The sequence below is a fragment of the Hemitrygon akajei genome, chromosome 10, assembly GCF_048418815.1.
Source record: "Hemitrygon akajei chromosome 10, sHemAka1.3, whole genome shotgun sequence".
Lineage (NCBI taxonomy): Eukaryota > Metazoa > Chordata > Chondrichthyes > Myliobatiformes > Dasyatidae > Hemitrygon > Hemitrygon akajei.
The window spans coordinates 164,617,258-164,631,258 of record NC_133133.1 but is presented as its reverse complement, the minus strand read 5'-3'; the positions used below and the strand labels follow the sequence as shown (position 1 = coordinate 164,631,258).

General features: G+C 38.8%; 1 protein-coding gene across 1 annotated transcript in view; it reads right to left on the bottom strand.

The window, feature by feature from the left end:
* Nucleotides 1-8,403: 8,403 nt before the first annotated feature.
* The window catches only part of otogl (otogelin-like), a 165,150-nt gene continuing 159,552 nt past the window's right edge, over nucleotides 8,404-14,001 (bottom strand). Inside the window, exons 58-59 of the mRNA XM_073057619.1 lie at nucleotides 9,751-9,830; nucleotides 8,404-9,382 (exon numbers count right to left, since the gene is read on the bottom strand). Of these exons, the coding sequence (XP_072913720.1) occupies nucleotides 9,182-9,382; nucleotides 9,751-9,830 (281 nt within the window). The 3' untranslated portion in view covers nucleotides 8,404-9,181. The remainder of the gene's footprint in view (nucleotides 9,383-9,750; nucleotides 9,831-14,001) is intronic.

Here is a 14,001-nt window from a genome sequence, read left to right as displayed (position 1 = left end):
GCACAGCCCCTCTCGCTCTGGATCACCTTTGGTCACTGCTCCCCCTCGTTTCCTTCGTTCCGCGAGGATGGTGTCGCCATGGGGACACCTGCCCTCCGCTGGAGAATTGACACCTCCCGGGCGCGGGGATCCAGGCGAAATTGGCCAAAGCCACTCGCTGCCGCCTGCTAACAGCTATACAAAATCTTACAAGGACACCGCCACCTCTTTGTTGCCCAGTACTGAAAGAAAGCGGTGCTGCCAAAACTCTGCATATGCAGTGTTGACATATTATGATGAATGCATTTCATTCTCCGCATGTCAACTGTTCCAGTGACCAGTTAAGATTTTTCAAATTAGGAATAAAATAGAAAATGGTGGACGGTGTTTAAGGGACAGGACCAGCCTTGAACACAACTTCTGTCATATATATCTACATCAGTAACATTATACTGTCTTATAAACTCTTCTTGGGCTTTCAGCTGATACAGGTACCATCTGTAACCGGTGTTTGGATGACAAATTCTGCCATTTTCATCCGGGTTGGCGCCTAGGCATGTCTAGTCTGGTGATATTTATACCCCCTCCTGATTAGGGCATCCACCTCCAATCAGGTTTGCGCTGTCCCACCTTGTTTACAATGAGGACTAACCAATCAGGAGGGACGGACGATGGGGGTATAAATACCACCAGACTAGATGTGCCCAAGCATCATCCCTGATGAAGATAGCAGAGTTTGGCATGAGATGTTTGTTAAAATCGATACCTGTACCCAGCTGAAAGCCAGAAAAAGGTTCATACGTCATATATGCCAGGAAAGCACAGATCCTTTTTCATTATATTGTCTTACAAGAACATGCACCTTGCACCTTATTTCAACCTGTCAATGTATAAGCCATGCCACTCAGAGACTTGTGCTAATATTATTTTGTACTGGATCGAAGCTATATGTGCTGTATGTGATTATATGTGCTGTGTTTTGCACCTTGCCCACAGAGGAATGATGTTTCATTTAGCTGTATACATGTGTTTGAATGAATGACGATCATACCTTGGGATGTTATGTTGAAGTTGTATATGGCATTGGTGAGGCCTAATTTGAAGTACTGTGTGCAGTTTTGGTCATCTACCTACAGGAAAATGTAAATAAGGTTGAAAGAGTGCAGAGAAAATTTACAGGGATGTTGCCAGGTCTGCAGTACTTGAATGATAGGGGAAGATTGAATAGGTTGGGACTTTATCCTTTGGAACATAGAAGATTGAGAGGAGATTTGATAGAGGTATGCAAAATTATGAAGGGTATAGATAGGGCAGGCTTTTTCCACTGAGGTTAGGTGGGACTACCCTAAAGATCATGGGTTAAGGGTGAAAGGTGAAAAGGTTCAAGGGACATGAGGGGAAACTTCTTCACACAGGGGTCATGAGAGTGTGGAATGAGCTGCCAGCACAAGTGGTCCATGCGAGCTCAGTTTCAATGTTTAAGAGAAGCTTGGTTAGGAACATGGATAGTAGGGGCATTGAAGGCTATAGTTGATGGGAGTAGGCAGTTTAATGCCTCAGAATGGACTAGATGATCCAAAGGGCCTGTCTCTGCACTGTACTTTCCTGATGCTTTTCTATGACTTGAACTGCACTCAAGGTTGGATCCAAAATGTGAAAGATAGAACTTCAGAGATAGTCCCTGACAAAGGAGATATGGCTGTGAAACCATGTTTTGTTCTTTGCCATCAAAATAAAGAAATAAAACAAAGTCCATTGAAGGTGAAGAAGGTAAACATGACAAATGGAACTTGCATTAATTTGGCTTAAGGATCAAGCGCTAAATTCAACAGTAAGAACAAAACAAAAACTCTAGGTGCTGGAAATATAGCATAGGAAAAGGCTGGAAATAATCAGATGGTGGTACCTGACCTTGTGAAAGATTCAGCATACTCTGCATTCTATTTCTATTTTCTGCATCTGCCACTTTCTGTCTTTCCAATTAGAAAGTTTGGTGCATCGGTGTACAGCAATTAAGTAGGTGCAAAACTGCAGACCCCAGCTTGCTGAAATGGGACAAGTTTGCTTCAATTTCTTTTAAAGCTTCATATGGGATAATTTTTTACTATATATTGTGAGAAATGTATAGTGATGACCTTATGGGAGATCACCAGAATAAATTAAGTGTACCTAAGTCACAGAGTGCACAGGCTTATATACTTGACATACAAAGAGCCAAAAACATTAATTGTTTGTTCAAGAGCTTGGCAGAATGGTTTTGAAACCTCTTCTTTGTGGTGGCATGTTGGGGAGGAAGCATTAAGAAGAGGGACGCCTCACGTCTTAATAAGCTGGTAAGGAAGGCGGGCTCTGTCGTGGGCAAAGTACTGGAGAGTTTAACATAGGTAGCTGAGCGAAGGGCGCTGAGTAGGCTACGGTCAATTATGGAAAACTCTGAACATCCTCTACATAGCACCATCCAGAGACAGAGAAGCAGTTTCAGCGACAGGTTACTATCGTGCAATGCTCCTCAGACAGGATGAAGAGGTCAATACTCCCCAATGCCATTAGGCTTTACAATTCAACCGCCAGGACTTAAGAACTTTTTAAAAGCTATTATTAATGCTTTTTGAGATAGTGATTTAGATGCATATCATATTTTTTACTGAGTTAAGTATTGTATGTAATTAGTTTTGCTACAACAAGTGTATGGGACATTGGAAAAAAAGTTGAATTTCCCCATGGGGATGAATAAAGTATCTATCTATCTATCTATCTATCTATCTATCTATCTATAAGTATTGTTCAAGTTTAAAGGCTGACAGCTGCATGTTATAGTCCAACAATTGACAGCCTTTACACAATTATTGTTCACACCCACCATTACTTACAATCATAGAGGTAGTCTTAGAAATGGACCCTTGAACCCAGCAAGACTTCATCAACAATCTCACAGCAGAATTGAACTCAGATCACTTGGAGTTGTGAGACTGCCATTTATCTTTCCTGTAGGGTACCTGGCAGTCTTGATCTAGGGCAGGGGTTCCCAACCTGTGGTCCATGGACCCCTTGCTTAATGGCATTAGTCCATGGCATAAAAAAGGTTGGGACCCCTAGTCTAGGACAAGATTAAATGGCGGCCATAGTTATAGAGGTGGTCATATGGGCCACCAAAGCTTTAAAATTGACCTCACTTCTGTTTCTTCCCAAAACCTAGCAAATGTTTCCATTACAAATGTATCAGCATATTTTCAGTGCATTCAAAAGGATGCAGAAAATATTCAGAAGATTATTAAAAAGGTTTACAGAATCCTTGGTTTTATAGATAGAGAAATAGAGTGCATAACTAAGGAAATTATGCTAAACCTATATAATATGCAAGTCAGGCCTCAGTTGCATTCAGTCAAGAAATATGTTAATGCTATGTTTATTTATTATTAATATTATTTTTCCTCTTCTTCTATATTATGTGTCACATTGAACTGCTGCTGTTAAGTTAACAAATTTCATGACACATGCCAGTGATAATAAACCTGATTCTGATAATACTTTGCCAGATATTGGCTAAAATCATTAATTTAAGGAAGTTTTTGTTACAAAATGTTTCATTAAGCAAAATTTTGTACATCAGCAAGGATGGGGTAAAACATGTTGTGAGTATTACGATACAGAATTTTCCCCATGGTCACATAATTTATTTTGGTGAAAAATATATTTGTAAGTGGAAGATATCTGCTACACTCACTTTGATTCATTTGTCAATTATCTTTAATTTTTGTTCTCTGATTTCATCATCGTTAGAAGGTAAGAAAAAAAGCATAGACTGTGCCAGAAGGGAAGATCTCTGAAATTTTGTGAGGCTGGGCCAACATTGGACTCAGCATAAAGTTGAATAGGAACATCTCTACAATGTCTGCATCAGAACAATCCAGTGGGATACCACAGATAGTGATAACATTGAGGTCCATAGGCTGTGAGTTGACACTCAGGAAATTCGAGATGCATTTGGACAGAAGCTTGAAAAATCTTTGCCAGAAAGTTTACTGGAGTGATTACGATATTGTGAAGGTGCCAAAATCTCTGACTTATGCCCATGTAACTTGGTAACATCACCAGTTGCAACAAGTTGTGAATATACAGTATGTGTCCATCTATATGCACCTAACAGTCTATTTTCCTGGGTCTATTCCTCTGTATCACAGACCTCACTTGATCATTCCACTTGGGATTAGTGCCCATCATTACAGCCAGACCTTCAAAAAAACAAGCATAGTGTTATAAAATTATTGCTCAATTTAGATTGAGCAAGCAGTCTTATTTGGAAAAATAATGAGAAAGTAGTGTTTTATATGAGAAATACTTAGGAGGGTTGTTTATAAAATTTATAATCATCCCTCCATACGCATCCTGAGCCTACATCTGTCATAACAAGCTTTCTGCGTGAATATTCTCTCAGACAATGATAGCATTTCTAAGGATATTTCATGTTGCAATATTACAGCTGTGTTTTGTATACCCGAGCAATGATATTTTATGTATGAAATTTCCCTTCAAACTTGTTTTAAATTAACTTACATTAAAGATTAAATTACTTTAAAAAATAAATATATTATTATAGAAAAGTAACAAAGTCGGTCAATAAAATTGGGACTCACACTTGACAAAATTTCTCATTTGATTAAAAATATTAATAATTCTAAATATTAGCATTGTGTGCATGAAACCTGTAGTTCAAAGATTCAAAATACATTTATAATCAAAGTATGTATACAGAATACAATTCTGGGATTCATCTTCCCACAGGCAGACATGAAACAAAGAAACACCATGGAACCCGTTCAAGAAAGCATCAAGAAATAAATGTGAAAAAATAACTTTCTTCCTTTTATATTTGAATCAAATTGTCAGATAGTTTAATGCTATGTGTGGCTTTTGTATTCTGACTTATGTTACGTAGTAGGAAACTAACATTTCTAATATGATCTAAGGTCATTTTAGATATTTCATTGGCTGTTAGTGTATAAATACATTTGGAATTTCACCCAAAAGAAACAACATTTCAAGAATTGAGCAGGCATTCTCTAGTTTGCTTTACTTTAATTTTAAGTAGAACTTGAATCTAATCTCTAGATTTTCACTTTTGACAAATGTTGTTCTGCAGTCTTTGACTTAGCAAAGCTTTATATCATTCTTTTCTTGGTTTACATTGCAATGTTTTGACCATTATGGCAAGATGGAAAGTACCCAAATTGATTTACATCCAAGAAGCTCAGAAGGTCAATTTACCTAGTTTATATTTAATAATTACAGGTTGATGTAAAATTTATAACTTCCGTCCCAATACATTAAACTGTCAAATTGATAAATTATGTTGTTTGACATCACTTGCACTTGAGTATAATTCCGTAACAGTGTAATTACATGTGTAATTGCATTTAAATGTATACTGGTATTCTAAATGTATATTATATAGCAGATTGAAACAATGGGTTACAGTCTTTCTGTTCATATTATTTTTGCCAAGAAATCTAGTTGCATTGCACTTTGTCTACAGCAACTTTTATAAATGTACGTTGCTGTATTTTCTGAATTGAATATCAATAAATTGGTTCTTTGGTTGAATTGCAATGCATTTCATTCTGTGGAATGCTCTGCCTCAGATGGCAGTGGAGGCCAATTCTCTGGATGCTTTCAAGAAAGAGTTAGATAGAGCTCTTAAAGATAGCGGAGTCAAGGGATATGGGAAGAAGGCAGGAACGGGGTACTGATTGTGGATGATCAGCCATGATCACAGTGAATGGTGGTGCTGGCTCAAAGGGCCGAATGGCCTACTCCTGCACCTATTGTCTATTGTCTGTTGTATGGGAAATTCAATCAGGCCCTCCAAAAATACTAGATACTTTTTTACTAAATTTCCTACATTAGATACAAATAAAATGGGGGTGATGTGATAGTGCAGTTGTTAACACAATGATTTACAGTACCAGCGACCCTGGTTCATTTCCTGCTGCTGCCTGGAAGGAGTTTGTACATTCTCCCCATAACCACAGGGGTTTCCTCCGGGTGCTCCATATTCCACCCACAGTCCAAAGAAATACTGGTTAATGGATTAATTGGTCATTGTAAATTGTCCCATGATTAAGCTATGGTTAAATCAGGCATTGCTGGGTGGCACAACTTGAAGGGCCAGAAGAGTCTATTTCATGCTGTATCTCAGTGAGTGAGTGAGTGAATAAGTGATATCACTCCCTGTGCTTGTTTAAGATATTTCCACAAGAAATTAGTCCATGTGGAAATAAAGTTTGTTTTCTGTGGGGTAATCTATAAGTACAGGTGTCAAAATAGTGTGGTAGTGTTGTTGGTAGTGCTTGTTGCTCTCACTTTCACCTTCCACTGCTGGCTAGCAGTCTCACAGAAAGGAGAGCTGAATGTGCAAGTCTCTCCCTGCCAGTACATAGACTTTCCAACAGCAAGCTTCATGTAGTGCCTCCTCGCTGGTGACACACAGAAACTGAACTCCTTTGAGACTCAGGCTAAGCTACAGAGGATGGGGAGGGAGGCTGACCCCTGCACACATAGCACGCAGGCCCACCAGTGTGTGGACACACCCTGGTGCTCATGGACCAGATCTCCAATTATGGGTAAATAGCCTCACTGCCTTGTGGGCAGCCTCGGGAGAGACGAAGGCTACAGAAGTAAACCCAGAAAGCAAATCCGGAGTGGAGCCCCTAAGGCGGCTGGACGTCATTGAACATCCTTCTGGCAGCTCCTGGAACCAAGCTGGTGCCAAACGTATTGCTTCATAAGCTTTCCTTTGGACTGCACTGGTGAGGCCGAGAGCGAGAACTTAATGACTGGGCATCTCAGGATCTCCATATCTCTGGCCCAGGCTTGTGATGATCATTATCGTCACCCACTGTCCTTCAAGACAGATGGATGCCAACCACCTATAAGTACATCTAAGAGTAATGGTATTTATTTAAAAATATGAATTTCAATAGAACTTATGATATATCAATAACCACATGGGACTAACTGAGAGTCAAGATATATTTCATGGGACTTGGAAATTTCAAATGCAGGAATGACTTCTTTCCTTGAATCATTCTTCAATAGGCTTCCTTGCCATTCACTATACTACTTGCCACCTGCTGAGAATGCTTCCCTTTAACGTTCGTGCATTATGCAATGTTCATGTGTCATGCAAATGAAATCAAAGTGATTTTTGTCATTTGCAGTACCTGGGACCTGCTAATTCAAGATTGACAGAAATTTTCACAAGATCTCAAGACAAAGGAGGTGAGGTGGTCCATTCGGCCCATCGAGTCTGCTCTGCTACTCCACCATGAGCTAAACTATTCTCCCATCTAATTCCAATTTCCGGCTTTCTCCCCATATCCCTTGATACCCTGACTAATTAAATACCTGTCAATCTCCTCCTTAAACACCCTCAATGATCAGGCCTCCACAGCTGTATGTGGCAACGAATTCCATAAATCTACGACCCTCTGGCTAAAAAAATATCTCCTCATCTCTGTTTTAAATGGGTACCCTCTAATTCTAAGACTGCGGCCTCTTGTCCTGGACTCACCCACCAAGGGAAACAGCCTTTCCACATCTACTCTGTCCAACCCTTTCAACATTTGAAATCTTTCTATGAGATCCCCTCTCATTCTTCTATACTCTAATGAATACAGTCCAAGAGCCGACACACGCTCCTCATATGCTAGCCCCGCATTCCAGGAATCATCCTCATAAATCTTCTCTGAACTCTCTCCAACATCAGTACATCCCTTCTAAGATAGGGGGCCCAAAACTGCACACAGTATTCCAAATGATGTCTCACCAGTGCCAAGAATCCATGTCTGATTGACATTTGGCCATTCAAGCCGATTCATTCCAGTTTGTCCTTTAAAATACAATGCCTGCCCTCAACTTTCCTTGGTTCACTTATTGCACATATTTATTGATGCCATTGCTAAATTTAATTTTTCCTCTTTTATACTCAAATGATAAACTGCTTTCAACATTGGAATGCAACATACATTAATTCAACTAGTCATTTTGCTATTGTTGATAGATGTTCAATGTCATAAGACCATAAGATATTTGAGCAGAATTAGGTCATTCAGTCCATCAAGTCTGCACCATCCAATCATGGCTAAAGAATTGTTCATCTCAACTCCATTTTCCTGTCTTCTTCCAATAACTTTTGACACCCTTACTAATCAAGAACCTATCAACATCCCCTTTAAATATACCAACGTCATTTTCAAACTATATTGTTAACTCTTTTTAAAATAAGTTAAAGTTGTTGTTTCGTGAACCATCTGGAAGATGTTGCCCTTGGTGGCATTGTCGGCTATCTTGGTTTCAATCCAACAAATGTTGAAAATAAATTTAGTTGTCAATAGATGTTCTGAAGTCACAATCATTTATTGCGATTTTCCATTTTATTATTTGTTGCTTAAATATGAGTTTATCAAGTAATACTACACTGTAATTTACAATTCATAATGCTAGCAATTCACAAACAATAGGGTTTATTAAAGGTAAACTGCCTGGCCTGGCACAAAATCAGAAATCTATGTCATATGCTCAAAGCAAAGATAGTAATGCATGTATCACTATTTTAACATACATTTGTAATACAAATCAATGTTTATTACATACTCAAAACATTAATAGGTATAAAGTATCATTCATGAAATATCTAAAATTGGTTAATACAAATTTTATTTGATTATGCGTACATCACTGTCACAGCTGAAAAATTACCTTAAAATAGTTACTTCATTCTATAGTTAATTTACAAAAGTTAATTGTAAAGCACCTAACATAACAATTTGTTGATTTGTATTTAAATTTTTGAAAAGTGGACTTGAATGTTGATTGGCCTAGAAATTTGCTTGCCTTGAAATGCTACTTCTAAAAAAAACTAGTAGTCCTACGCACCCCATCGATGGGCATTGGTACTAGTAGTCCTACGCACCCCATCAGTGGGCATTGGGTCTTTTTTAGGGAACGAAAGCTGCACATGTCTGCCTGTTGGACATTGGCTGCTCAATGGTGAAAGCCTCTTTCGCTTGCAGGTGTTATGATGCCTCCTGATCGGCTTTCATTAATACCTTCTGTTATGTCATGTTGAGCATAGTTCTAGTAAGACAACCACCAATTTCTAGGCCATTCTCCAATCACATGTTTGACCCATACTTTAAGCAGTTTAATTCCATCGACAGGAGCAATCTGTCGGCTCTTGAAATGTGAAGTTAATCCAAGTGGCATTTCCCGCACAGTAAAGAGGCACGGTCTGGTCTATGAGGTCAACTTCCCGACAGCACTTGCAGAATTTGGCATAGCTGTTGATATTAGTGTTGAATATCATGGCGGATGGGCACCTGCCATCACAGGAAGCCACAAGGACCTGGAAAGAATTAACCATCAAGAATTATAATATCCATCTTTCAGGAGAGATTTATCATGCAATAAAGGTAAGTAGTATACTTTTATTTTCAAATATTCTACATTATTTTCCTGAAAGAAGATAAGGTTTATTATACTTTAAAACTTATTCATTACATTCTCTGGTGTGTGAATGAGTTAAACAATCATTAATAAGAATTAGATTAGTTTAGCTGGCAACCACTAGACAAAACACTCTTTCAGAACCTTTGGCAAGGAAGTTTGCACGCTAATCCTCTGCATTATAATGCAATTTTTTATTAAAAGCAGTAATTTGCAAGATGTGGGTTTATGGAATAGAATAAAAAATAAAGCTAGGATTTTACATACAGCGCCAGTGGTACGACAGTCATCTTTTCTTATGATCATTTTGACATCTAATTTCCGACAAGGCCTTACATCTTCTTTGCCTAGTAGCAAATGAGCACATTAAACCTTTTGAAATGTCAGCACAAAGTCTTTATACAAAACTTTATTCCTAATTGTTTTATGAATATTCATGGTACTGATCAACCCAATCATGAACATATTTATTACAATATATCAATTTAAATGGTTGTCATCAAGTCAGATTTCAATTGAATATTTTAAAATATTTGTGTAAAAGAGGTATATTTCCCAGAAGTATAACTGCTCCAATATAATAAAACACTATTATTTACTGTATTTCCATTAATTCTTAGGGTGTTTAAATTATTGATAAAATAATGATTTTCTAGTCTGGCCAATTAGCTTATAGAATGAAAGTTGTATATGCAAAAATCAATATAAAATTATAACATTATAAGATTTCAATTTTTTTACAAACTTTAAAAGTAATTAATTCCAAAGGAATTTATGTGACAGCCGAAGATGCAGCAAGATGTTCTATAAATCCAAACATTTATTGACATTCTTTGGAAGAGATTATGTGGCCATCAAACTTTACAACTCCTCCCTCGGAGTGTCAGACACCCCGAGCCAATAGGCTGGTCCTGGACTTATTTCCACTTGGCATGATTAACTTATTATTTAATTATTTATGGTTTTATATTGTTATATTGCTTCACTATTCTTGGTGCGGCTGTAATGAAACCCAATTTCCCTCGGGATCAATAAAGTATGTCTGTCTGTCTGTCTGTCTGTCTGAAAATCCAACTGACAAAAACAAATACTGGGGATAATTAGCAGCATCTGTGAACGGAACAGCAGATTTTACATTTCAGACCATTGACCAATTTCAGATTGTTGTTCTGGCAACTGGGTTATTAACCCAAATTTTGAACTTGATTTTTCACTCTCTGCAGATGTGGTCTCATCTTCACTGCATCTCAACCACTCTACTTTATTAAAGATTTCTAAAATCTATAGAATTTTATTTTACAATTCACAAACTCCAAGCAAGCATTTAACATTGTGAACAGTTTGTTTCAGTTTTTAACTAGTTCATATGATTTTAGAAGAGGAGCAACCCTTGCACTCCTCACACTGATGAAGCATTCAACTAGATTATGCCGATCTGCCCCAGCACCATGTTCCACAACAGTTACTGCCGTTACTTAAAAATCAGTTATAGTTTTGAATTTTTCTATTGATTATAATCAGCTTTTTGGAGAAGAGCATCCCATATTTCCCATTTCATTTGTAAGGTGTGTTTCCAAACATAACTCCTGAATGTCTTGCTCTAATATTACAAGAGTCCTATTGCTCTGGCCTCCCAAGTAGAAAATAGTTTCTGTCTACCCTAGGTACTTTTTTTTATCTTCTACTCTAACAATTCCTTTAAGACCTCTATGAGTTTACCCTTAACGTTATCTGCTAAAGCTAATACAATACTGGTTCATGAAGCCAGATCTGATAATTAAGCCCCTTCAACCACAATATTATACTGCGCTCCTCCAAAGTGTGTATCTTTTCTGAGGTATGGTTCCTTGGAGTCAATACAACCCTCTAAATAACATCCAATCAGAGATTCATTTCACTGCAGCTCAAAATCTATTCATTTGTATTTTAGCCCCTTTGGGAAAATAGCCAACATTGCACTAAATTTATTATTTGTACTTGTGTGCCTGAGTTTACTAATGTGCATGCAGGTCCAGCTACATTATTTTGGTCCTTCAGCTTTTGTAAACTTTTGCCACTTGGAAAATATTTAACTTTGTTCCTTAGGATCCAGACTTGATAATTCTACCCTAAACACTCTCAGACACAGTCCTAGAATCACACAAAATATATCAATATGGGTACTAATATGGCCAGGCAGCATCTATAAGGAGAAGCACTGTTGATGTTTCGGGCCGAGACCCTTCGTCAGGAAATGTCAACAGTGCTTCTCCTTATAGATGCTGCCTGGCCTGCTGTGTTCCACCAGCGTTTTGTGTGTGTTGTTTGAGTTTCCAGCATCTGCAGATTTCCTCCTGGGTACCAATATTGTCCCATTCATCTTCTGGCATACACGCAGTCACATGGTACAACATTAACGTAGCTGTTGACCTATCTTGTTAATCAAATTCTGTCACAACAGACCAGTCAGGAGGATAATAAAATGCCTGTGAATGAATTCTTTAGAAACGATGGGTTAAATATCACCTGTTTCTTCCATGCATGCAAATTTTATCATTCAGCTTGTGTCATGGTTACTCATGTACTTTCTGAAAGTTCATCAACATTTGCTTCTCTAGTTAGCCTGTTATACAGACTCACTGCTCGCTGAATTAGTGTCCTAAAAATTATCTCAAATTTTCTTTAAAGATTTGATGCTAGGTGAAATAAGATAACGGCATCTCAAAGCCCAACCTTATATCCCCATCGTAAGAGATAGAAATGGGTAAGACTGGCCAACAGGGCTCTGGTGAAGCTATATCAGCCAATCCCTGTACAGTGGATGCAATGGATTGAGAAGCTTAGATGAACTAAAATCATCGACTTCAGAGGACAATGAAGACGGGAGGTCATCAATGGTCTAAGCTCCACTGGGAACTAAGGGCTGAAGTTAGTAAGTAGGAGATATAAAGAAGGGGTGGGGGGGGGGGGGAGGTAGAGAGAATTGTAAAACTTTGTATTCATTTTACTTGTGTGATGGGAGTGATGATGTAAAGATTCACTTTAGTGTTTCTCCAGCTACATGCTCGCATATGCCATGATGAGCATTGATTTGGTACGAGTTGTAAAAGGGACGATTAAATAATAATGAATAATTTGAACAAATGAAAATATTAATGGTGAAAATTTTATTCCTAATGTTCTCTGTTGTAAGAATTTCTGTGACAGAACATAGAAAAAATATTGAGGAGAGTGCATGCCCGTAATATGCTTGCTGGATTTTCCACCCTTCAATTTAAATGCATTGAAAATCTGTCAAGCTGCATTACAGGAATGCATTGGCCTCCTTCCAGCGCTATGTGCTGTATCTATGCTGAAATGTACTGGCTGCAAATGCTGTGAGAACAAATCTGTTTTACTTGCAATCCATAATGCTCCCACACACAATCACAGTTTTGATAAAATGCCACATAATTGATTCATGACAAAGGCATGTGGAACCAGATTTCAGGAAACAGAGAATAGGAGGAATTATCTTTCTCTGACCAAAGGGATTTGATAACAAGGTAAAGGGAATTCATAAACACAAGAGATTCTCTGGATGCCGGAAATCCAAAGCAACACACACAAAATACAGGGGGAACTCAGCAGGAAAGTGGCATCTTCGGGCCAAGACCCTTCTTCAGGACCGGAAAGGAAGGGGGAAGATACCAGAATAAAAAGAGTGGTGGGGGGAGTGGAAGGAGGACTAGCTAGAAGGTGATAGGTGAAGCCGAGAGGGGGTGGGAAAGGTAAAGGGTTGGAGGAAAAAGGAATCTGAAAGGAGAGGAGAGTGGACCATGGGAGAAAGGGAAGAAGGAGGGGCACCAGGGGGAGGTGGTATGCAGGTGAGGAGAAGCAGCAAGAGGCCAGAGTGGGGAATAGAAGATGAGGGAAGAGGGCAGGAATAATCAATGTTCATGCCATCAGCTTGGAAGCTACCCAAATGGAATATGAAATGTTGCTCCTCCACCCTAAGAGTAGCCTCACCAGAGCATAAGAGGAGGCCGTGAACCGACATGCCGGAAAGGGAATGGGGTTAGGAATTAAAATGCTTGGCCACTGGGAAATTCCACTTTCAGCAGATGGAGCAGAGGTGCTCGACAAAGCAGTCGCCAGTTTGCATCGGGAGTCATCAATGTAAAGCAGGCCACTTTGGGAGAACTGGATACAACAGATTTGCAGGTGAAGTGTTGCCCACTGTTCCCTCGAAGCTGCACAGGTGCGCGGTTGCGCAGTAACTGAACTGCACCCACTCACGTCGCCTTTGATGGCAGGCAGCTGTAAATAATTTTATTATAATGAATCGCACAGATTCCAAGTCATGTGATAAGTGTCCTGCTCAGAGCAATGATTAGTCTGCACAGCTGTAAAAAAAAAATTAGAGGAAATGTCAGTGTTGCCTCACCTGGAAGGACTGTTAGGAGCCCTGAATGGAGTTAAGAGAGGAAGAGAGGAGGTGAATGGGCAGGTGTAGCATTTCTGTCACCTGCAGGGAGAAGTGCCAGGATGTAAATTAGG